The following is a 23729-nucleotide window of genomic DNA, read 5'->3' on the forward strand; positions in this document are numbered from 1 at the left end:
GGTTAAACTTTTTCAAGTTTTTACTTATTTCAGAGTGAGTGGGAGAGAACATGCAAACTGGGGGAGGAACAAAGATGAGGGAGAGAATCCTAAGTCGACTCCATGCTGAGTGCAGAGCCTGACATGGGGCTCCTGATGTAGGGCCTGATTTTACAAACCCCATGATCATTACCTGAGCTGAAACCAAGAGTCAGACGCTTAAACAACTGAACCATCTAGGTGAGCCAAACCTTAATTTTAATAAGATTTGTGATTATGGGAGGCGTGGGTGGCTCAGCAGTTGAGCGTCTGCCTCCAGCTCAGAGCGTGATCCCAGGAGTCCTGGGATTGAGTCCCACATAGGGCTCCCCAAGAGGAACCTGCTTCTCCTTCTGCCTATGTCTCTGCCTCTCTCTCTTTCTCTCTCTGTGTCTCTCATGAATAAATAAAACCTAAATACATATATATATGTGTGATTATGTCAAAATTTTCAGAAATATCTGGAATTTATATATACATAGCAGAAAAATTTGAAAAGCAGAAATTTAAAGCAATTTCAATTTTATCTCCATCTAATCCAATCAATCTCTATAGCACTTCATACATTATGAGGCTATTATCTCTTGAAAACTAAAGCTTTCCCCTCCCTACCCAAAATCTAAAAACAAATATATGACAAAAATTATTATTATTGGTTGACCCCTTCTATATCTGATTAGCCTTAGGCTCATAGCATATACTAATTTAAAGATCAACTGAAAGAAATTACTCTCTAAAGGAACTACACTTACACAGTTCCCCCTAGCCCTAATTTTAAAAATGAAGACAACATATTTGATACAGGCAAATGCCAATAAAAGCAGCAAACAAAATATTGTATGAAATAATACTGTAATGCTAAAATAATAAATACTATAACCAACTGTGGTTTGTTTGCTCACCACTGCATTCCATTCCCAGCAACTAACCTGGCAGAGAATATAGGCTCAATAAATATTTGCTAGCATCTTAATAGAGATGTGAAGGAATGAAGGAAAGGAAGCAAAGCACAATCAGAAATTACACAAAAACTAAGTGGTGGGAAGATTACAAAAAGAACTTTTGCATTCAGAAGAATTTCACACCAGCATATCTTACGCAGAATGTCATATAATATGAATTATAATGTAGGAGGCTCAAAAAATCCCAGACCCTCTTTCCCATTTTCCTTTAAACTGGGTACATCTAAAATATTTACTTCACGAAACTCCCATGAAATCAAAATTTCAAGAACATATCTGCATATCTGAAACCACACCTGAATTTAATCAGTAGGTATAAAAAGAAAGATGTACTAATTGCACAGATGAGTTGCAAATATGATGGACTGAAAGTGTTTCTCCAAAATTTTTATGTTGAAGCCTTAACACATAAAATTGTAGTATTTGGAAATGAGGTCTTTGGGAGGTATAATTAGGTATAGATGAGATCATGGGGGTGGGTCCCTAAAAATGGTATTAATGTCCTTATTAGGAGACGGGCGGGGGGGGGGGGGGACTGCTTGCTGTTTCTCTATTTCATCTCTCATACCCTTCCCTTCCTTCTCTCATTTCCCTTTGCCATGTAAGGATAGAGCAAGAAGGTGGATTTCTGCAAGCCAGGAAGACAACCCTCACCAAAGCCCAAATATGTTGACACCTGATCTCAGACCTCCAACTTCTGTGAGAACGTAAGTTCTGCTGTTGAAGCCATAATCTACACTATTTTATTATTATAATCTAAGACAGCAAGCCTACTATTGAAGAAATAGTGACATACACTACAGAAGGATATAAAGATCAAAAGCCAAAGAATTTAGCTTGATAGGAGAAATAATAGTTCTATTAAAATACCCAACATAGAATAGGAAATGGCAAATGGAAATTTTATGAAGGCAAAGTTACTATATTGTCTAAAAATCTGGGAAGGCTTAGACACAAAGTTTACAAAGGATAAATAGAATCTAGACAAAGGAAAACTAAAAGGGAAGAGAAAGCAAGCTTCTTTCTCACATACATATCTCAGGATTTGGACACAGTAGTTTCGATTATTTTCTAAAGTCGGAATACTTCTTTAACAGAGGAAGACAAGATTTTGCTTTTTCTTCTATATACATATTTAATTCAGCTCCTACTTTATGTCACGATTTCAGCCTCCTCAAAGCTTGGGGAACCTCAAGTAGAAACAGATTAGTAAGCAAAGAGCTGCAATAGAAACCATGATCAATGCATATCAGAAATATGGTGGTTTCTATTAAGAAAAGGGGGTCTAAGAAAGCTTTTCAATAGATACTATATATTTGAATGGAACTACCTGAACAATCTTCAAAGACAGGTGGATGTTATACCATGAGTAAGAACATCAGGGATAGCCAAAAGAAAGATGCAATTAGAATTTAATACTACCAAAAAAGAGCACTGCATATTCAATGAAATCCAAGTAATTTGGGCAAGTTACAAATGGTAGCAAAAGACAATATTGGAAAAATAAAATTTTAAAGTATTTGCCTCACTGAAATAAATGTGTAAGAAGGAATGATATTAACTCATAATGCTAACATGGGAGACTTTAAAAGGAACAAAGAGTGACCATACATCCTAACTAGAACAGTCCTGGTCTACATCTGTTCATCTGGTGTTCCACCCAGTTACCCTTTGTAACGTATTTAATGATGCATTATTAGTAATTGCACTAAAATATGCAGGTTTGGTAGGCCTCTCCACTTTGAACTTGCAACCTTCTGCTATGATGACCTTGTCAGCTTGTTTCTGAAATGCATGGATAATGAAGAGAATACATTAAAGATGACAGAAACAACTAATTTATCTTTCTCTCACCCTTTCCAGACTCAATGTATCTAACCCTTCCCTTTTAAGGGTTAGTATGCAGGGGACTTCTCAAGGCTAGGGCAGTTAGCGCCTTTGGAGGTGGAAGAAGTGGTCAACACTGCCACCACTAATGTTCTACTGATATATCAGCCAAGTTATAGCCTGTGATTTCATCCCTGAATCACAGTTGCCAAGCTACCAATGAGCAGAAGTTACAGGAAATTATAGGTTAAATACGTGCAGAGTAGCTAATGTTAACACACAAAGCCAGTACTCTTAATGAAATGACGAATTAAAGCTTCTCTCACCTCTATGTATATATTTGTCCCAGGAAACTAGCTAATGGATGTATTTGTGAAATAATATACAGACATATACATGTACATACACACACACACACACAAAATGGTCTCTCTTCCTGGTTCCTAACACAGAGCTCCCAAAAGCCTTGAAAACAGGGGTTCTAGGACACCTGTTCTACTATTTAGTCTTTGGTCCCAGTTCCTGACAGCTCCTAAAACCTTTGGAATTTCCTGAGTGATAAAAACAGCTTCTGTTCTAATGATGCAACTCTGGATGGGCTCCTGAATGGGGGCTGGTCACCACAAAGACCAAGAGAAGATTAGAAGCTTAGAACTTTCAGCACCTTCTCCCCATTCTCCAGAGAAAGATAGAGGCTAGAAGTGGAGTGAATAATCAATCATGCCTACATGATGAAGCCTCCATAAACTATGGGATTCAAAGAGCTTCCAGAATCACGAACAAGAATGCAGCTACATGCTGGGAGGGTAGTGCACCCCAAACTCCACATGGACTGAAACTTCTAAGTTCAGGATCCTGCTGGGCTTCGCCCTATGTATCTTTTCATCTGGCTATTCATTTGTACCCTTCAATATCCAGTGTAATAAATCAGTAATCTAGTTATGTAAACAGCTCTCCTGAGTTCTGTGAGCTACTCCAACAAATTAATGGAACCCAAGGAGCAGGTCATAGAAACCTCTGATTTTTTTTAGCCTGGTCAGAGCACAGGTGTAACATCTGGGATGTGTGACTGGCATCTGAGGGGGAGGGAGAGTTTTGTGAGAGTAAGCCCTTAATTTATGAGATCTCAAATTAACCCCAGGTAGACAGTGCCAGAACTGAACTGAACTGTAGGACAGACACTTAGCTAGTTTCAAAGAATTGCTTGGTATGAGGAAGAAAGCTAACACATGTAGTGTTAGAAGTGTTCTGAGTGTGAGTAAAGAAGCAACTGAATTTTCTAGGCAATATTTGATAAGAGGCAAACATCTGAGACTTCCATCTTTACTGAAAAATCAAGAAATACACTTATAATGAGGCTATGAATCTTTGACAAGAATATTTATCTCTCAAAATTAAACTTTACTAAGTTTCTCAAATAGAATTCCAAAAGGTAAAAGTAGAAGACTTGGTTAAAGATCTTGATTCTACCCATCATTGTTTTTATTTCACAAGTCAAAGAATAAACTATGAGACACATTTTAAAGCTTAATGTATTCTTTTCCCTATGAAGTAAAATCTTTCAATCTTGGTACCATTGACATCTTGGGTCTGATAATACTCTATTGTTGGGATTTATCCTGTGCAACATAGGTTCTTCAACAGCACCCCTGGCCACTACCTATTTGATGTCAATAGCATTCCCTTACTAGTAACAATCAAAAATGTCTCTAGTCATTGTCATCCCTACTTGAGGACCACTGCTGTAAATATCTGAAAAGGAAAGTGAAGGCAAATGTTAGAGAATTAAATGCAAATTTGAAGAAAAAGCTCCCATTTCAAAATCTGAAACATCTTCAAGTAGTTTTAATCATTGCAGAGTCCTATGAGCTTACATAAGCACAAGTAAGATCAAATATTTTACTTACATCTAAATAAAAGAACATATTTATTCAAAACTAAACTTAAGACAGTACAATCCTTAAGGTAAGCTTATTTTTGTAGGTGGTTATTTTCATTACTTCTGCTTGAGTATCAGGACTCTAGGACATTTCTTCAATCTCAGAGTGCTCGCAGTATTCAGTCAACTGAAGAGCAAAATGTAGTTTTTTAACTTAAAATAACTGGTTTGTTTTGGCCTATTTACAAAGAAACAGGCCAGAACCAGATTGCAAAGAAAAAATTCAAAAGGACAGAACTTCAAATACAGTCATAAAATTAAAGACACAGCTCATACTTTGTCTCTAAAGTGTCTTTAACTGATAAATATGACTACCTGTCTATGGAATGTGACTAAAAAGACATATATGCCAGAAACTAAAAATTCAACCCAATCATTACAAAGACTATTCTTTGCTATATAGTCAATATAGTCATGACCATTGTTTTTAAACAACTTGCTGTTTGATGCGGTCTTAAACTCAGATTATTCCTAACACATAAAAGTACAATTATTTAGAAGTAATTTCATCAGGCTACTTTATATCAATAAAAATCTAGCAAAAACCCTGAAAAACAAATCATAACTTCATAAATGAGGAAAACAGAAACTATAATTGTTAATAAACAAATGGAAAGATGTAGGCACAAAATAAAAGCAAATTAAAATGATATACAATTTTTCATCTATCAGATTTTCAAATTTAAAAGCCTAACAATGCTTGGTGCTGACAGGGGTAGATAACTTTCATACACTGTTGGTATAAGTGTTATGTTGAAAAACTTTTTGGGAGGCCAGCTGCCAAGATTTCATAAAATAATAATGCACATAAACTTCCATCTATAGATCCCATTCTTTAATCTGTGCTCACTTAAGCACTGTTTGAATTGTTTTGTAATTCCAAACAACTTAAAGGACCATCAAAGGAGGACAGGGCAAGTGAGTTACAGTATACCCCAAACAAGGGAATACTATGCAACCCATAAAAACAATGAGGCAAATTTTTGTGTTTTGATAAGATATCCAAATACAGGAAAGGGTGTGGGATCCCTGGGTGGCACAGCGGTTTAGCGCTTGCCTTTGGCCCAGGGCGCGATCCTGGAGACTTGGGATCGAATCCCACATCGGGCTCCCGGTGCATGGAGCCTGCTTCTCCCTCTGCCTGTATCTCTGCCTCTCTCTCTCTCTCTGTGACTATCATAAATAAAAAAAAAAAAAAAAAAAAATGTACTAGTCATCATCATTTAAAAAAAAAAAAAAAAACAAATACAGCAAGTTAACAAAAAGCAAACTGCAGAACTTTGATACCTCTTTTTTAAAAAGAATTAACACATATACACTTATATACACAAAAAAATTCTGTTAATATAAAAGAAACAGGTTAAAAGTACGGTCTGATTTTTTTTAGTACTTCTGTAATAAAAAAATTTTAATGACAAGCTTATCTAAGCAATACTAATTTCCATAATCTTTGTACATGAGTTTTTCCACAGTATAGGCATAATTATTTAATTCATGTCCATTAAACTCGATATGCAGTTATTCTCACCAAATTTCTCCTTAACCGAAATGGGGACGTAAGCAAAAAATGTATGTATGATAGTTTCCATGTTCAAGATAGATACAATATTAAGACAAAGTTTTAAAACAGGTATTTAAAATTTACCACCTGTTCACTCACCTAATATTTTGTCAGAAAATAAAATGTGAAGTGGCTACATCTTGACCATGGCATTGATTTCTGTCATATCCTACAGCAACTAAGACAGCAAAATCAAATGCCACAGGCAAAATTTACAAGAAAACCGGTATCCCCATGAATTCTCTCTAATTCACAGGGCAAGACTAGAGAGCCATCAATATCTATACAGGAGTAAGAAAAAGGAAGAAAAAAGGAAGAAAAAGACTACTTGTCTTACAACAGTTCATCAACAGGAAAACGCTGAACTCACCAACAGTACTTATTGAGGAAAAAAGAAAACTAGGCCACATACTACCCACATTCAAGATTACACCCTGCAGAAATACTCTGTCATGCCAAGTCCCTAGAAAAGGTGGGACCTGTCTCCAAATAATTACTTTGAGGCAAAACATCTATAATCTCAAAAATCACCCTGCAGTCACCAAGGACAATATTCCCAAAATAAGACCAAAATAAAACAATCTCCAAAAATATCAAATTCACTTCAGTACAAACAATTCTAAATAGAAATATTTCATCAGTTAACAAGCTATCCTCACCCTCCCTCTTAAAGTTACACACACACAATAGTGCAAAATTCCCAAATGTATTTATAATAGCTTGCACCTCTCAAATTTCAAATCCTTCTGTAGAGTATTTTTTTCCAGTTTCATCACCTGTAAATGGAAATATTACCACCTACCTCCCAATAATACTCAGAGGTTAAGATTTTTGGTTGATTAAGAATAACAAATTCAAAAGGCATATATTAAAAAGAAAGCTAGACTCCTACTTCCAACTAAAATATGCATGTCTCACACCTATGTGCTTCAAATTTATGCTGCTGGAAAATTACAATTACTGTAAGTTTTCAGCCTTTGAGGTTACTGAAAAAATAGTCTAAATCACAAATATTAAGGGTATATCCAGTAATTTACCTTACTGACTCTTCCATATCTCCTGACAGTTTTTCTTAAATCACGAATTAATTACCACACCCAACCTCCCAATACTTGCCACAATCCCCAGGAAACTATGGTGTCAGTGCTTACAAGGTAAGCCTTCTAAGGTCATACATGATGGTATGCCACAGGAAAGGAAAGCTGGACAGAGATATCTAGTCAGGATTAGATAAGCAGCAAGAAAATCTCAAAACAACTAGTTAACAGATTCCTATCAAAAGTCTATTTTCAAATTCTAAAGGTTTTAAAAGAATTCTCAGAGTGCTTCAGTGAAGAGGAAAGAAGTGAGAAGACACCAAGTGATCTAAAAGTACACGTTATAAGAGGACCTAAAGTCAGGATGCCTGAGTTTAAACTCCAATTCACTCACCAAATGTACTATCTTAAAACTTTTTAAGTTCGGTAAGTCTCAGTATCTTCTTTTTAAAAAGCAGATACCTATTTAAGAGAGTAGTTGTAAAGATCAAATTAAGATACACATATGAAACATTTGACAGTGCCTGGCACAAAATAAGCGTCTACTGAAAGTTTGCATTTTACGAAGAAAAAACAATTTAGCCCAAAACACAAGTCCTATGTGGAAATTCTAGTCCCTTAAAGATAAATCCCAATTTCAGGTCCACAAATTTAAGACCAATAAAAACTCTGTATGTAGGAGTACTGAGAAGCCTTGTATACATCAAGAAGTAACATTACGAAAATAAAATTTTTAAAGGGTCCATAATACTTAAGAGATACCCAGCCATCTGCAAGGAGCCTAGACAAATCAAAGGGAGACAGGAAAGTAAAATGTATTCTAGGTCTGAAAAAGTCTAAGTCAGATCTACTTACAGCAAAGAAGGAAAATAGCTAAAACAAACTTCTGGAAAGCAAAATGACTCTCTCTCTCTCATGAATAAATAAATAAATAAAATGTAAAATTATATATATATATATATGTATATATATATAAAAGGCGGGGGACAGCCCGGGTGACTCAGCGGTTTAGCGCTGCCTTCGGCCCAGAGCATGATCCTGGAGTCCCAGAATTGAGTCCCATGTCGGGACTCCCTGCATGGAGCCTGCTTCTCCCTCTGCCTGTGTCTCTGTCCCTCTCTCTCTCTCATGAATAAATAAAATCTAAAAAAAAAAAAAAAATGAGTAGCTCAGTCACAAGTATAAGGAAGCTTGATGAAATTTAGAAAGTCTTGGGCCTAAACAGAGATCACTGTAACTGGTCAATATGTTTTCATTATTAGGACTTCAATTTCAGTAAGCTGCAAAACTCTTAAGTATCAAAACTGGTATTAAATAAATGTTATTTTTGATGCTAACTTTTATTTTCATATCAGTGTACAAACAAAATAAAGAATCAAAGATTTACTGAATGCTTGCTGTTTCAAAAGACTGAAGTTCAGCATTGTTCATTTTCAGCTGGGGAGCTGAGGAAAATAGGGCTTAGGTAACTAACTTGTTCCATCAAGTCATTCAAACAGATTATAATGAAACTAGAATTTTCACCAATATTATCTTCTAAATCAAGCAAATTATAAGCACAGAATCAAGAAAGATACCCTGACAAATATACCTCTCCAAGAGTATCTTCACTGTCATAGAACCTCTCAAAGCTTTTCTCCCACCCGTGCCCCAAGTCACTAATAAGTATTAACAAAAAAGCCCTAGTTATCTAACTGCCATATATATGGCACATTTTGAAAAAGCACTGGGGCACTAATACTGTTATTTTACATCATTACTAATTTGACACTTAACTATTTTTCACTTTGCAGTCAACGGTGTAATCTCTCAATAATATTCAATGTATTTGGCAGGAATGGAGTTTGGAGGGTGCCTACAGAAGTGCCTATTACACAAGGTAGATTCCACAAAAGCAGTGCCAAACCCAGGCAGCCCGATAATACGGACAGGCTTGCTGTGGTTGAAACCAGAGAAAGCAAAGACGAGCAACTGAACACATCTGAAGGCCTGTGAAGGCAAAAATGAAGATCTAAAATATATTTCTCAGATTCATCGGGTATTTTTAAAGTAAAATGCTTTCAGAGACATATGTATTAAATGAAATAACAGCCAACATTTTCCTCTTCAACTGTCTATACTCTTTTAGTCACTGAATACATTTAAGGCTTTTGTTTTGTTTTTTTTGCTCTTAACACTGAATCTTGATTTTGGTACAGAAAGACAGAAGGATGCAGACAGACACACACACACCTTCACTCACAAACTCCCATTTCATTAAAGTAAAAGACCTACAATTCACAAAACAGAGGGAAAGCACAGTAAATTCTGGATAAAATCCGTAACTTCTTACTAATATGTTTTGAGGCAACATGAAGTTTTTGACAGACTTCTAATAATAGTCCATAAGCATTATGAATCTATGTATTCATCATTCAGCAGGCAAAAAGATCTATGGATGTAGATAAAAACCACAGGTGTGTATACAGGTGACACTAAGAATGGCATTCTGTGAACCTCTTTGTGGTTCCAATGAATTAAGAGGTAACAAACAATGACTGGTCTTTCTCATCCAAATATACACAACTAATTCTCCTTTTTTCTTTTTCTTTTTTGGTCTCCAAACCATTCACCTCTGCAACATACTCCCAAAAGTTAATCTTTCACCATCATCAGACATTTTAACATCAACCACTATCACTGTGCCCCATTCTCCACCCTTAATCACTACTGCTGCAATACTATATCCCCAGGTAACTACTGCCACAACACAGAATCCTATAAGCTTTCCAAGCTGAGGAACCTTGGAAATTATCTATTAAAAGCCCCTCACTTAGTATCTGAGCAAACTGTATCCCATAGTAATTTAACTGACTTAAATAATGGAAAATAAAATAACTAGTTACAGAAGCTTCCTTTCACTTAGGGGGTGGGAATGAGAGGGGGATGTTCATTGTGTGCCAGTTACTGTATTAAGTACTTTAGATGTATAAAAATACATTGAATTCCCACAACATCCCTTGAGATAAACTTATTTTATCTCAAGTCCCACGTTAGTCCTATTTTACAGACGAGGAAATTAAAGTACTAAAGAAGTCAGCCTTGGTCACAAAGTGATAGAAGTAGGAATTCAAACCCAGGTCTTGTGTTCTCCGACTCAACCCAGAGCTCTTTACACAAGATGAAGACCTCAGACTTGTTTCTTAAGCCAAATTCACTGTTTATGCCCAACATATAGACCATTCTATTTTTATACCAAATTTTAATATTTATAGCTACATCCTTTCATTTATCATTTATTTGAGTCCTCACAAGAGCCAAGGCAACTATATGGTGAGGAAACAAGCTCACAATTACCGTGCTCAAATTCACGCAGGGAAGTCGCCAAGCTAAATTCTGAATTCAAGCCATGCTCCTTCCAAGAATGATATTACCACATGCTAACTCTCATGAAATTATGGGACTAGCCAACTACTAGTAAAAATCTGGGCTCAACATGGAAAATATGAGCTCACTTGCACACCAAAGAGATTGAAATTTTAAAGTTAACTCTACTCAGAAAACAAAGTTGGCATGCCTAGCTTCCAATGCATCAATCAATAGATTTTGTGCAGTATACACAACACATCAGGTTTATAGCATGATGTGATGAAACAAATGAAAATGACTACAGTTTTCTTCATGTCTATACCTTAATCACTGTAGTTGCTGATATTTGAAACAAAAGGACATCCACGTAACTAATATTTACTGAAAATCTACTGTGCTTCCTCTATATACATGACAGGACTTTACATGGCACATGAAAAATTCATATTAAGTACATATTTTAGGGACGCCTGGGTGGCTCAGCGGTCAAGCATCTATCTTTGGATCCCGGAGTTCTGGGATCGAGTCCTGCATCGGGCTCCCTATGAGGAGCCTGCTTCTCCCTCTGCCTATGTCTAAAAAAAAATATATATATATATTTGAGTATTTATAGATTTTAAAGTGACTTAGAGGGGATCCCTGGGTGGCGCAGCGGTTTAGCGCCTGCCTTTGGCCCAGGGCAGGATCCTGGACTCCCAGGATCAAGTCCCACGTCGGGCTCCTGGCATGGAGCCTGCTTCTCCCTCTGCCTGTGTCTCTGCCTCTATCATGAATAAATAAATAAAAATCTAAAAAAAAAAAAAAAAAAGTGACTTAGAAAGATATAAGTAATGCAACAAACCAGTGGTTTCAGATTTTGTTTCTCTCAAGGGGAAAACATTAACATAGTGATTATATTTTTGTGGAGGAGTAAAATGAAGGATTAACTTCCATATTTTTCTCTTGAAAAAAAGTAAGCCAAACTAGAGAAGAGTACTAAATGAATAATTATATATACAAGGATATGGCAAAAATTATGAAGGCAGTATAAGAGATTGACTTTTCTTTTTTTAAAAAAAATTTATATGCTTACTTGATTGAGCACGCACAGGTGCACAGGCATGAGTAGGAGGGGCAGAGGGAGAGAGAATCCCAAGCAGAGGCCCAACTCCAGGCTTGATCTCAGTACTGAGATCATACCCTGAGCTGAAACCAAGGATTGGCTGCTCACCCAGGCACTCTAGGAGACTGATATTTTAGAAACAATGTTTAGTAAATACTATGTTGACAAAACAAAATTCTCTCAAGCAACCCACAGAAGGATCTAATAACCTCATTCACTTAAGGAGATTTTATTTACAATCATGAGGTCTCAGTTGTTGGTAACTACTTTTAAGTAACCTAACTTTTATTTTCTTACTGTTAAGTCAAAATTGCTCAACACAAAAAACTTGAAACTGCAGGGGGCAGGTAGGGGGATGGGGAAGCAGACTCAACATAAGCACTCTCAACACAGTAACTATTATTTATTGAGCATTTACTCTGTTTACCAAGCGATGAGCTAAGTTTTCCATGTATTAACCACTTATACTACAAGATACTACTATTATTTCCATTTTATAGATGAAGAAACAACAATTTTTATAAGTGTAATTGTGAGAGGGTGAGTGGTACTATAATTTTCTACCTCTCCAAAACCCCATATATTAGACATAACTAGACAGCAAAACCAAAAACCAACAAACAAAAACATTTACAATAAAACTACCTGGAAAAAAAAAAAAAAGCTAGCTGAGAAGGTAGCGAACCTCACAAATCGCAAAGAATAAAAGGATAAGAAAAAATGACAGTCGCATGACCTGTACCTTATTAGGTTCTATACAAGAGAAAGCAGAGAGAAGTAATTTAATGGTGCACTTGAAGGGCCTAGGAATAGAAGAACCACAAAACTACCAACAAGCATTCACTAAAAATCATGACAGGTCAATCTGAGAACAGCAGCTAAAACTGAATGGGTTTGCCCACCCCATTAGTGAATGAACCAAAGGGAGCCCACAGTGGGAGCTGAAGGAGAGCTGCAATCTTGCTCCAATGTGCTCCCGAACATGACCCTCCAGAGATGACCCCAGTATGCAGAAAAGAGGACAATAAAGATAAAGGAAAGATGGGGTCCAAATAACAGCCAGAGTGCAAAAGAGAACCTGGAAATTTCAGAAAGCAAGCTCCACGTTCTTCAACACTTTGCAAAACAATCAGAGAGCTCTGTGAAGTTAGGAAAGCTACTCTGAACCGTATTTCCTCCTGAAAGGTCAGGAAAAAAAAAGGTCAGGAAAACTAGTATCATGTAAAAATGTCCAAGAGAAAAGTATCAAGGTCAAACCCAGCACAAAGTTAATTATAAGAAAAAAAGAGTAAGAAGCAGAGCAAACATCCCTACAGACAATGAAAGAAGCTAGAAAGATCTGTCCAAAAACAGATCAAAACTGTATACTATTCCAAAATGAGCTAAAGACATTGAGAAAAATGATACATAGTCAGAATTAGAGAAACTTAGAAAACAAATATAGCAAATGATTAGAAATTTAATAAATCAGGAGACAGACTAAACTAGAAAATACATGAAAACAAGTGAACATAACAGATATCACAGAGTTCAAAGAAATTTTTAAAAATCAAAACAGAATTAAATTAAAAATTTCACCTTGAAAGGCACTATCAAGAGAATAAAAAGAAAAGCAGTTGTTGAAAGTATATGCAAATCATATGTCACGTAAAGGCCTTGTGTTTGTAACACAAAGAACTCTCAAAAACCAGTAAGAAAACAACTCAAATTTTAAATGGGCAAACACTTGAAGAACCATTTTACCAAAGATGATACACAAATAGCAAATAAACACATGAAAAGATGCTCAATATGATTAGTCATTAGGGAAATACAAATTAAAACCACTTTGCAACATGTGCCTATCAGAAAGACTAAAACAAAAAAAGAAGGACCATACTAATCACTGGAAAGGATGTGGAGAACCTTAACTCCATAATACTGGTGGGAATGCAAACTGGTACAATCACTCTGGAAAGTCTGGCAGTTTCTCAAGAACTTAAACACAACACTTACCATATGATCCAGCACTCCCAGGTTTTTACTCAAGAAAAAAACAATGCCTATGTCTATACAAAGACTTGTACACAAATGTTCATAGCTTTTTTGATAACAGAAAAAAACAAAAATAATCCAAGTGCCCATCAACAAGTGAATCTATTAAAAAACTGTAGGATATATATAAATCCATTATATATATATATATATTCATTATATGGATATATATTATATCCATATAATGAATACTAGTCAGAAATAAAAAAGAATTATTTCCTGATACCTGAACATAGACCTCAATTATGCTGAGTAAAAGAATCCAAAGAATACAAACTGTATAATTTCATTTATATAAAACTCTAGAACAAGTAAACTAAACTGAAGTGACGAAAAGTGGATGATTAGCTGCCTTAGGGGAGAGGACCACACCCAGAGATGGAAAATTACAAAGGCTCATGAGCAAAGTTCTGGGAATAATGAATGGATATATATGTTCACAATCTTGAGTGTGGTCAAAATTCGAATGTAGATGTCAGAATTCAGTAAACGATGTTATTTTTAATAAATGAAGCTTACTACATGTCAATTATACCTCAACAAAGCTGTTTTTAAAAAAAACAAAAACAAAAACAAAAAACAGGGATAGGGCAGCCCCGGTGGCTTAGCAGTTTAGCGCCATCTTCAGCCCAGGGCATGATCCTGGAGATCCAGGATCGAGTCCCACATCAGGCTCCCTGCTTCTCCCTCTCCGTGTCAGGCTCCCTGCATGGAGCCTGCTTCTCCCTCTCCCTGTGCCCCCACCCCCCCCCCCCCGTCTCTAATAAAATAAAATCTTAAAAAAAATTAAAAAAAAAAAACAGAAATAAGGAAAAAGAATTCAAAGACAAATATTATATGGTCTCATTCCTTTGGGGACTATAAAAAAATAGTGAAAGGGAATAAAGGGGAAAGGAGAGAAAATGAGTGGGAAATATCAGTGAGGGTGACACAACATGAGAGACTCCTAACTCTGGGAAACAAACAAGGGGTAGTGGAAAGGGAGGTAGGCAGGGGGGATAGGGTGACTGGATGACGGGCACTGAGGGGGGCACAGGATAAGCACTGGATGTTATGCTATATGTTGGCAAATCGAACTCCAATAAACAAATATACAAAAAAACACCTTTATTTACAAAACCAAAAAAAAGGCAAAAGGATTCAGGACAAAATAAATACTGAAGACACGCAAAGATGAAGTGGTGAGCAGCTGATATAGAGCCACTATAAAAGTAAGATTAAATGATGGTTAAGAGATTATGTAACAGCTATATAGTCAGATAGTGCAGATACAACTACTTTTCTTAAATGGGGGCTAACAAATTGGGTGAGTATATAAACAATTTTTTATGTTCTTAGTAATTATTACACTGGTGATGTTGGTATTATTACTAGACTTTTCCACTGTGTCCCTGAGAACCAGAACTATTGGGGTGGAAGAAGTAAAACACCGTAGTCCTGATTCTGAATCGGAAGCATCAGTATGAATCACAAAGTATTTTATTAGTTCAACCCATCCCTCCTAAAACACCAGAGAGATCTGATCTGCTGTTCTTTACATTTTGAAAAGTCTGGAAACAATGACCAACTCAGTAATAATAAGCATCTCTAGTCCATAAACACCATTTCCTACTAAAGGCATAGCTTCTTGAGAAGGGCTGATTCTGGGTCTGGGCTAGGAGTTTAGGCCATATTCTAATACCACAGACTACTGATACTATCAAAGACTACTAATACCAAGGATCAAGTCAAAAGGACTCTGGAATCAAATGAAAGAGGCTCCCACAGGTCAAACATGAGACAATATGATTACCAAAAAAGAGTAACTGCAACTAAGACTCATTGAATTTGTTTAAATCCACAACTGAACACCATCAAATGTTAAAATTCATGATTGAAACCCCCACATGGGGCGCCTGGGTGGCTAAGCATCAATCAGCCTTTGGGGTTCTGGGATCAAGTCCCCATCAGGTTCCTGCTCCTCGGAGGGTCACTTCTCCCTCTGCCTGCCCCCCACCCCACCCCCCTCCATCTCTCATGAATAAATAAAATCCTAAAAAAAAAAAAAAAAAAAAAAAAAAAAAGAAACCCACCACATATGTTTCTGTTTATACAACACATAATATATACTTGGCATTAAGTTACAAACTGTTACTTTCAGTAAAGTGTTAAGGCAATGTCCCATTTTCAGGACAAAGTAACCTTTTCAACATAAAAATAATTTTTTGAAGTAGCCAAACACAACAAATTTGGGAATTGGTTTAGATAGATAATCTCTGTCTTCATTACAGTTTAGTATGCCATATCTGGGCATCTTTCCCCACTTCCTATATTAGATGTTGACAGGTAATTTTTAAGAGACCAGAAAGGAAAAGTGTTCCAGTACTCTTTAAATTCTCCTACAACCTCCTGCTAGTAAAAACCTACACTGTAATTCTAAAATCTCTCTAAAGCTAAAAACACAAGTGTCAAATTGAGGGTTTTTTAAATGAAAAATAAATAGCCTAAGCAGTCCCTGATCTTTATCCATCAATAAAGTCCACATATTTCTTCTGTTAATGATTACTTGCTGTAATGTATCAATGAAAATAAAAACTGGAATTCTTATCTCAAGCAACCCATCCCTCCTAAAACACCAGAGAGATCTGATCTGCTGTACTTTACATTTTGTTAAAATCTTTGTCTAGAAGTTAGACAAAGCTCAGTTTAACCATAAATGGATGACAGCAATTTTGCAGATTTCAGAATCAGAGGGCATGCTCAGGGTTCCCGGGTGGCTCAGTCAGTTAAGAGTCTGCCTTCACTTAAGTCATGATCATAGGGTTCTGGGATGGAGTTCCGCCCACTGGGCTCTCTGCTCTGAGGGATGTCTGCTGCTCCCCCTGCTTGTGCTGTCAAATAAATAAATTAAAAAAAAAAAAAAAGCACATTCATGTTGATTAAAAACAAAGATTAAAATTAAATGTGTGAACACCAGCTGCTTTATGACAAATTTAAAAATACTTTCCAAATATGAAGAATCTAATATCACCATTTTAATACAAAATACTATTAGTAATGTGAAAAAATGGGAGGAGTTTAAAGGGGGTGGCAGAACTTAAGACCCCTATCAAGACAAAATAATTACCCCCAAAAACCAGGTTAAACTTTCCTAGCCACATGGTGATCCAGTCTGGCAGGGTAAGAAGTTTTCTTTCAGAAGTTTTCAACTATTTACAGTCAACATAGGTTTATCAAAAGACAGTTTATACAAACCTGATAAGGAGAAGAGATTTTAAGTATCTATCTCCAAATAGTTTGATATCTTTTGTATCAAAACTCTGAAAGTAAAAAGCTTCTCCTCTTGGTATTGTAGGGGGTTAAGTTTGGACCAGCTAACAACTGGAAAGAAATAATGGCAATCTAAAAATTTATGATTTAGGGATTATTTCTGAAAGCTGGCAACTAGTCATTTTACGCTTATCTACATAAATACCAGTTAATTATGTTGCATCAATTTTTAAAATCAAGATGTTCTAAGAGAGACTATAATTCAGAGGCAATAGGACTTCTTCCCTAAAGAGTTCCTCTTTTTAAGTGGAATAAATAAAAATATAAGATTGAACGCATCAAGATACATTCTTAAGTTGACTGGTAATTTTAATAAAGCAGCTTATCTACATGACTACTAAATCAGAGGGTCTTTTTCCTTTCTATAATTGGGCTAGTTATTAAAAGGCTACATATACTACAACCACAAGCAAATCTTGTGAGAAATGAACATCTACTAATAAAGCCAAAGAAAGTATACATCACTTGCTGAAGCTTACACTCACTGAAGAACTCAAAAAAGAATTTTAAAAATAGACAAGACCCAGGGGAGCCAAAAGAAAGCTCATTTAGTAACACTGCACCCAGAGAAACCTTTATCCTTTCTTGCTCCCACCCCCCTACAAAGAGTACAAGGAAGTCACCAAATCTGCACTGCTTTCTACAAACTCACTTAGTGATGGCAAAAGCAACTCCTGCCACACAAACTACACACACAATGAACTGGAATGGTCCTTATGAAAACAATCCTAACTTCATAGTGTAAGTTTCAGATTCACAACATTTGGAAACAAGCCTAATAAAATGCTGAGCATATGTAACAAGTTAGCTATCCTAGAAAGTTTACAGGACAGTCAAAACTGTAGCATCTGGAATTTGTCAGATAATCACCCTAAATCCTCAAGAGAATAAATAGAAGTGACACTTCAAACACCCACATATATAAATATGACAACAAAAGGTTGGATACAGGACAATATGAGAAAATACCACCACCAAAAAAAAAAAAAAAAAAAATTTGAGACAGAAATCAAAGCCACAAAATTCTGGAAATAAGCTTGTTTGTTAGGGCCAAAAAGGGTCCTAACAGGATAGGCATTCTTTTCTCTAGCTCTTCAAGACAAATTGTAAATCTACAAAAGCAGAGATACAAAGAAAATGTTAACAAATTTTTAAAACCCATTGGAGTACGCGTAAAGGAAATACAGTATATGCGCTAAGTGGAGCTTGTACAGCTGTACATAGATTATTCACCTCTTCTGAAATTCAGCTCTTCTGCCGATATTTCTTCTGAAATATCCTTTTTTTTTTTTTTTTTTCCCCTCTCCTAACCAATTCTGAATGAAAACCTAGGAGCGAAACAACCAAGGCATGTTTTCAACTCACATTGTCTCTCCAGTCTTGGCTACATGACAAAGAAACTGATCCAGGACAGGACAAACTTCCTTTTTTCCCCTCTTCTCAAAATCTAAATAAGAAAGAAAAATTGTCAGTCAGTATGTTCAAAGTCCATCAACCATTTCCAATACACTATACAAACAAACTTTTTCTCCAAGTCCTTCCTGAAATATTAAGCAGCTATTTAAAAAAAAAAAAAAAAAAAAAAAAAAGAGGCCAGCCTCTCTCAACCAAAATATTCACTTCTGATTCTCCCAAGTTCTACTCCCAACAATGGTGTCTCTCCACACTGTGAACAAGAATCCTCCTAAAGAGGGCACTCAGCTTCTCCATAAATCCTTGAGGCGCTGTTTCTCAAAGTGCGGTCCAGGGGAACACCAACAGAAGTCTCTGGGCCGCTAATTAAAATACAGATCTGAGGCCCCACGGAAAAAGCCCCGCAAACTGCGGATCGAGGTTAAAGCCCGTAAATCTGCGTCTTGGACTGCAGCTACCTGGTGCCGCCGTTCTCCAAAGGACTTCGCGTGTCAACATGCATTATGGTGAAAACGCTGGAAAAAAACCACACGCTACTCTAAGTCTGGGAACCACGGTGTTCCCAAGCCTGTTGCGTGGAAGGCGGGCGGCTGAGGCGACCCCCTCAGAATTAGGGCGCGTGCAGGAAGGACTTCAGGAGCGCTGAAAAAAGACTTCCTGAGACACTTTAAAGTTGCTCGGCCGCCCTCTCCCTCGCACCCCACCCCCCTCACCCCAAACCTTCTACTTTTCCTCTCAACCCGACGCCCGGCGTGCGGGGGCCTGACGGAACACGGAGCCTGCCCGTAAGGGGGCTGCGGGCACACGGCGTCTCCCCGGAAGGGTGGGCGGGACGCTGGGGCCCCTACCGGAGCCTCCCCGGCTCCCCTCCCCCAGCCCAGACGCCGGCGGCCGACACAAAGCCCAGAGCGGGGCGGGAGGGAGCTGCCCACAGGGCTCCCCGCCCCTGGGGAGGTGGGAGGGGGATGGGAACCGCGGAGGCGCCCCCCCCCCAGGCCGGGGCCTCGGGGCCCCCCGGCCCTGGAAGAGAGGACGGGGGGCCGCGGAGGGTGAGGAGCAAGGGAGAGGGGGCAGCTACCCCCACCTTTCAGCGCCTCCTGCAGCCTCTCGACGTCCATGGCTTCCCGGAGTCCCTCGCAGCCTCCGCCTCCCTCCGCGGGTCTCCCGGGGACCGGAACGCCTCCCCCCACCCCCCCGACGCCCTCCCCCTCCCTCGCACACACTCCGGCACGCAGGCGACCGGGGGGGGCACCGAAGGGAGCCGGGGGAAGCGAGCGAGAGAGCGAGACCGAGCGAGCGAGCACCTCCCCGAGCCGCTACCACCAGCCCTCCAACATGGCGCCCGGCACGTCACCGCGCGCACGCTCCCCGCCGCCGTCCTCGCGCCCGCCGCGCGCCCCGGCCCGGAGCCCGAGAGCGCGTGCGCGGCGGAGGCAGTCCCGGAGCGCCGGCGGGCCCGCGCCGCCCCGCCCGCCCCCTGGGGGCGACCCCCGGCGAGCCCGCGCTGAGCTCGCGGCCCCACGAGCGGGCGCGGGCCGGCTCCCGGAACGCGAGTCCCTGCCGGTTGCTATGGCTGCGTGATGCTGAGCAATTTGCCGAGCCTCTCTGAGCCTTACTTACTCTCCCTGTCGGTGCAATGAGTGTCGACCTCCGCGTGCAGGTGCTCGGAGATTTAAGTGACTGTGTGCACACAGCGGTCAGAATGTGCGGTAAAAAAGACCTTCGGGGGCACCCCGGGTGGCTCAGCGGTTTAGCGCCCCTGGAGTCCCGGGATCGAGTCCCGCGTCGGGCTCCTTGCAAGGAGCCTGCTTCTCCCTCTGTCTGTGTCTCTGGCTCTGTGTGTGTGTGTGTGTCTCATGAATAAATAAATAAAATATTTAAAAAAAAAAAAAAAAGCCCTTCAGGGATCCCCGGGTGGCTCATAGGTTTAGCGCCTGCCTTTGGCCCGGGGCGTGATGCTGGAGACCTGGGATCAAGACCCGCATCTGGCTCCTTGCATGGAGCCTGCTTCTCCCTCTGCCTGTGTGCACACCCCCCCCCCACCATGTCTATCATGAATGAATAGATTTTTAAAAAAAAAAAAGCCCTTCAGTGTTATTAATAATTGTACCAAGAATACCTCCCTGCTGGAACCCAGCGCAGGGCACTGACCCACCTTGAAGAAAGGCAATGCATACAACAAAGAGATTAAGCATTTAGGGACTGGGACCTCATGCATTCAAAGCCCACTTCTACTGCTTCCCGTGGGACCCTGCCCCCGGTTGTTTATACACTCAGAGCCTCAGTTTCTTCACCTGCAAAAAACACCCCCGAGGCTTGAGTGAAACGGTGGACGTGAAGCCCTTAGCACGGTGCCTGGAACTCTCAAGCCCTTGGTTAACGTGGCTGCTGTTTTTATTGTCATCGTGATTTGGGTTGCATCACATAAGCACCCAGGAAGTTAGGGAGGGCGGGACCTCAAAAGTCCTCTCCAACCCTGACATTTCTCAAATGCGAAAGCTGAGATGTAGAAAGCTGGCCTGGCCAGAGGGCAACCAGAACCCAGAACATCTGGCGCCCGGCCCAGCGTGTTCATTGTTACTACCTTCACTGATGTCTGAGCTTTTCAGGGAAAAGATGCTGAATTGTGTTCCACCTTGTCTTCTGAAAGCCTAGCACAAAGCCACCAAAGGAAGGGGAAGAGGGAAGAAGGGAGGGTGGAAAGAAGGCTATTTTTGACTTGTCTTAGAAGGTACAGATTTGGACACAGCCCTTAGAACTGCTGACCCTCTTAAAGATAATGTCTCTGACCCTGACCCTGGGTGGCAGATGTAGGCAAAAGCTCCCTAAACCCAAAATACTTCTCATTTTGCCATCAGAGAACCAGTCCCTCGTGTCTTTAGACCCTTTCATTGTTCAGAGCATCTACCTAAATAGCCTTGCAGGGGAATGTATGAAGGTGGCATCATCAAATATACAGTTACCACGCGCTAGATTTAGTTTTTATCGTGGTCCCTTCTAGTCTGAAGGGGCCTATTCTCTCTCTCTCTCTCTCTTTTTTTTTTTTTTTTTGGCCTATTCTCTAGATACCAAGCCTAGCCTCCCCTTCTCTCTATCACCCAGTCCTCTGTTCCGGCAGGTCTCTCTTTTGTAAGACCTGTGTGAGACAATATAGTTACTACTAGCCAGGTGTGGGTATTTACATTTTAATTAATTAAAATTTTTTTAAATCTAAAATTCAAAATTGAGTTCTTGAGTTTCTCAATAAAATTCATTTCTCAGTCACACTACCCACATTTCAAGAGCTTAGTAGACACATGTGGCTAGTGGTTTCTGTATTATGCAGCACAGATCAAGAAAATCCCATTATCAGGGCGCCTGGGGGGCTCAGTTGGTTAAGCAGCTGACTCTTGATTTGGGCTCAGGTCACCATCTCATGATGGTGAGATGGAGCTCTGGGTCCTAGGACTCGGTGCTCAGCAGGGAGTCTGCTTGAGATTCTTTCCCTTTCCCTCTGCCCCTCTCCCTGTGCACACACACACTCTCAAATCTTTTTTAAAAACTAAAGAAAATCCCATTATCACAAAAAGTTGTCTTGGTTAGAGAACATACCATGCGAATTTCTTCCATTTTGCTTTGCCCCTTTTCATCAGCGGTTCCCCTCACTTGGAGATGTCTTGACTTCCAAATGTGGGAGAAAGTCTGTGATAGGAGGTAAAGTACACAAAACAGTGACAGGCTAAGGGAATAAGGGAAAGTATCCCAGGAGAAACTAGTATTTAAGCTGAGACCTGAATTATGAGTGGAAGGTAGCCAATTGAAGTGGAGAGAAGTTTGAAAACAGAGAAGCCACAGATGCACAGGCTTTGAAACCAGAATGAACTAGGTGGCTTCTAAAGAGTCATAAATTCAATCCTGGGACACCTGGGTGGCTCAGTGGTTAAGCATCTGCTTTCAGCTCAGGTCATGATCCCAGGGTCCTGAGATCGAGTCTTGCATCAGGCTCCCTTCCCTGCAGGAAGCCTACCTCTCTCCCTCTGCCTAGGTCTCTACCTCTCTCTCTGTGTGTCTCTCATGAATAAATAAATAAGATCTTTTAAAAAAGAAAGAAATCTTTCTTGCCCTCAAGGAGATAGCAAACTGCCCAGAGAGATAAGGTGTGAGCCCAGACTCTGAGGCAAAGTAAAAGGCAAGTATGCAAATCAGGTGGTGTAAGGGCTGTGAAATTTCCTCCAGGCAGGGATAGAAGATGCCTTTTAAAAGGGCCTCACCTAAAGGTTGTGAAAGATTCCCACCAATAGGGAAGAAGCTTCCAGGCAGAGAGAGTGGTATTAACCAAGCAAACAGTCCTTGATGCCCGCCTAGGTACTGGGGAAATGATGGACTTTAAGCAAACATGAACATGCAGGAGGACTGGCCCATTGCTTTGAGTGTATGCAGGAGAGAAAAAGCTGAACTTGAGAAGATAGATACACGGTAGGAAGTAGAAGAAGGAGACAGCAAAATGGGAGGAAGAAAAGGTCTATGTCAGAGAAAATGTGCAAGGATGTTCTTATAACCCCACAGAGAATTACTGGAGTTTGGCCATCCCTCTGAGATGAGTCTGTGGAAAGGGATGAGTACAGAGGGTTCTGGAAAAGTCTGGAAAAGCCACACCGCATCTGCAAGGGCTGGAGAACAGGGAATAGGGCAGGTTAAAATACCAGTATAAAAAGCCATGGAGGTGCTTTGATTTTCATGGCCTTTTAGTCCTCATTTGTACCCCAAGATGAAGCTGAGGTAGGAATACGGACAAATGAAGGTGAATACATTTTTCTAAATAGGTGGGTAGCTTCACATATCACCAGGGCTAACTTTTTTCTAGACACTTTCAAGAGCTAACAGGTTTTTATTTTGTTTTATTGAAAATAAGGGTAACAAAAGGTCTGCTTGGAAAGACCCTGGGTTGTTTTCTCTGGCACCATGAGGGATGTGATTGTTGATGGCAGGCATGTTGGGCTGAAGAGTCCCGACAGGAGAGGAGGCTGGCAAAGCGTAGTAAGGGCTGCCTGGGTGGATGACTTAACTAAGGTGGACTGTGATAACAGGAGTTTGCTTCTAATTGTGTGAAAGAAAAGGGGAATTTATTAGGAGAGAAGGGTATTTTATGGGATCCAAGACTCCCCACCACACCCATGAGACCTGCTCTTCTTCAGCTCTG

At 39.6% G+C, this 23729-nt stretch overlaps 1 protein-coding gene across 1 annotated transcript in view; it reads right to left on the reverse strand.

The window, feature by feature from the left end:
- Positions 1-19910, reverse strand: part of PPP4R2 (protein phosphatase 4 regulatory subunit 2) — a 51914-nt gene extending 32004 nt beyond the window's left edge. Inside the window, exons 1-2 of the mRNA XM_072720427.1 lie at positions 19635-19910; positions 18503-18584 (exon numbers count right to left, since the gene is read on the reverse strand). Of these exons, the coding sequence (XP_072576528.1) occupies positions 18503-18584; positions 19635-19668 (116 nt within the window). The 5' untranslated portion in view covers positions 19669-19910. The remainder of the gene's footprint in view (positions 1-18502; positions 18585-19634) is intronic.
- Positions 19911-23729: the final 3819 nt, after the last annotated feature.

The sequence above is a fragment of the Vulpes vulpes genome, chromosome 9 (genome assembly GCF_048418805.1).
Source record: "Vulpes vulpes isolate BD-2025 chromosome 9, VulVul3, whole genome shotgun sequence".
Taxonomy (NCBI): Eukaryota; Metazoa; Chordata; class Mammalia; order Carnivora; family Canidae; genus Vulpes; species Vulpes vulpes.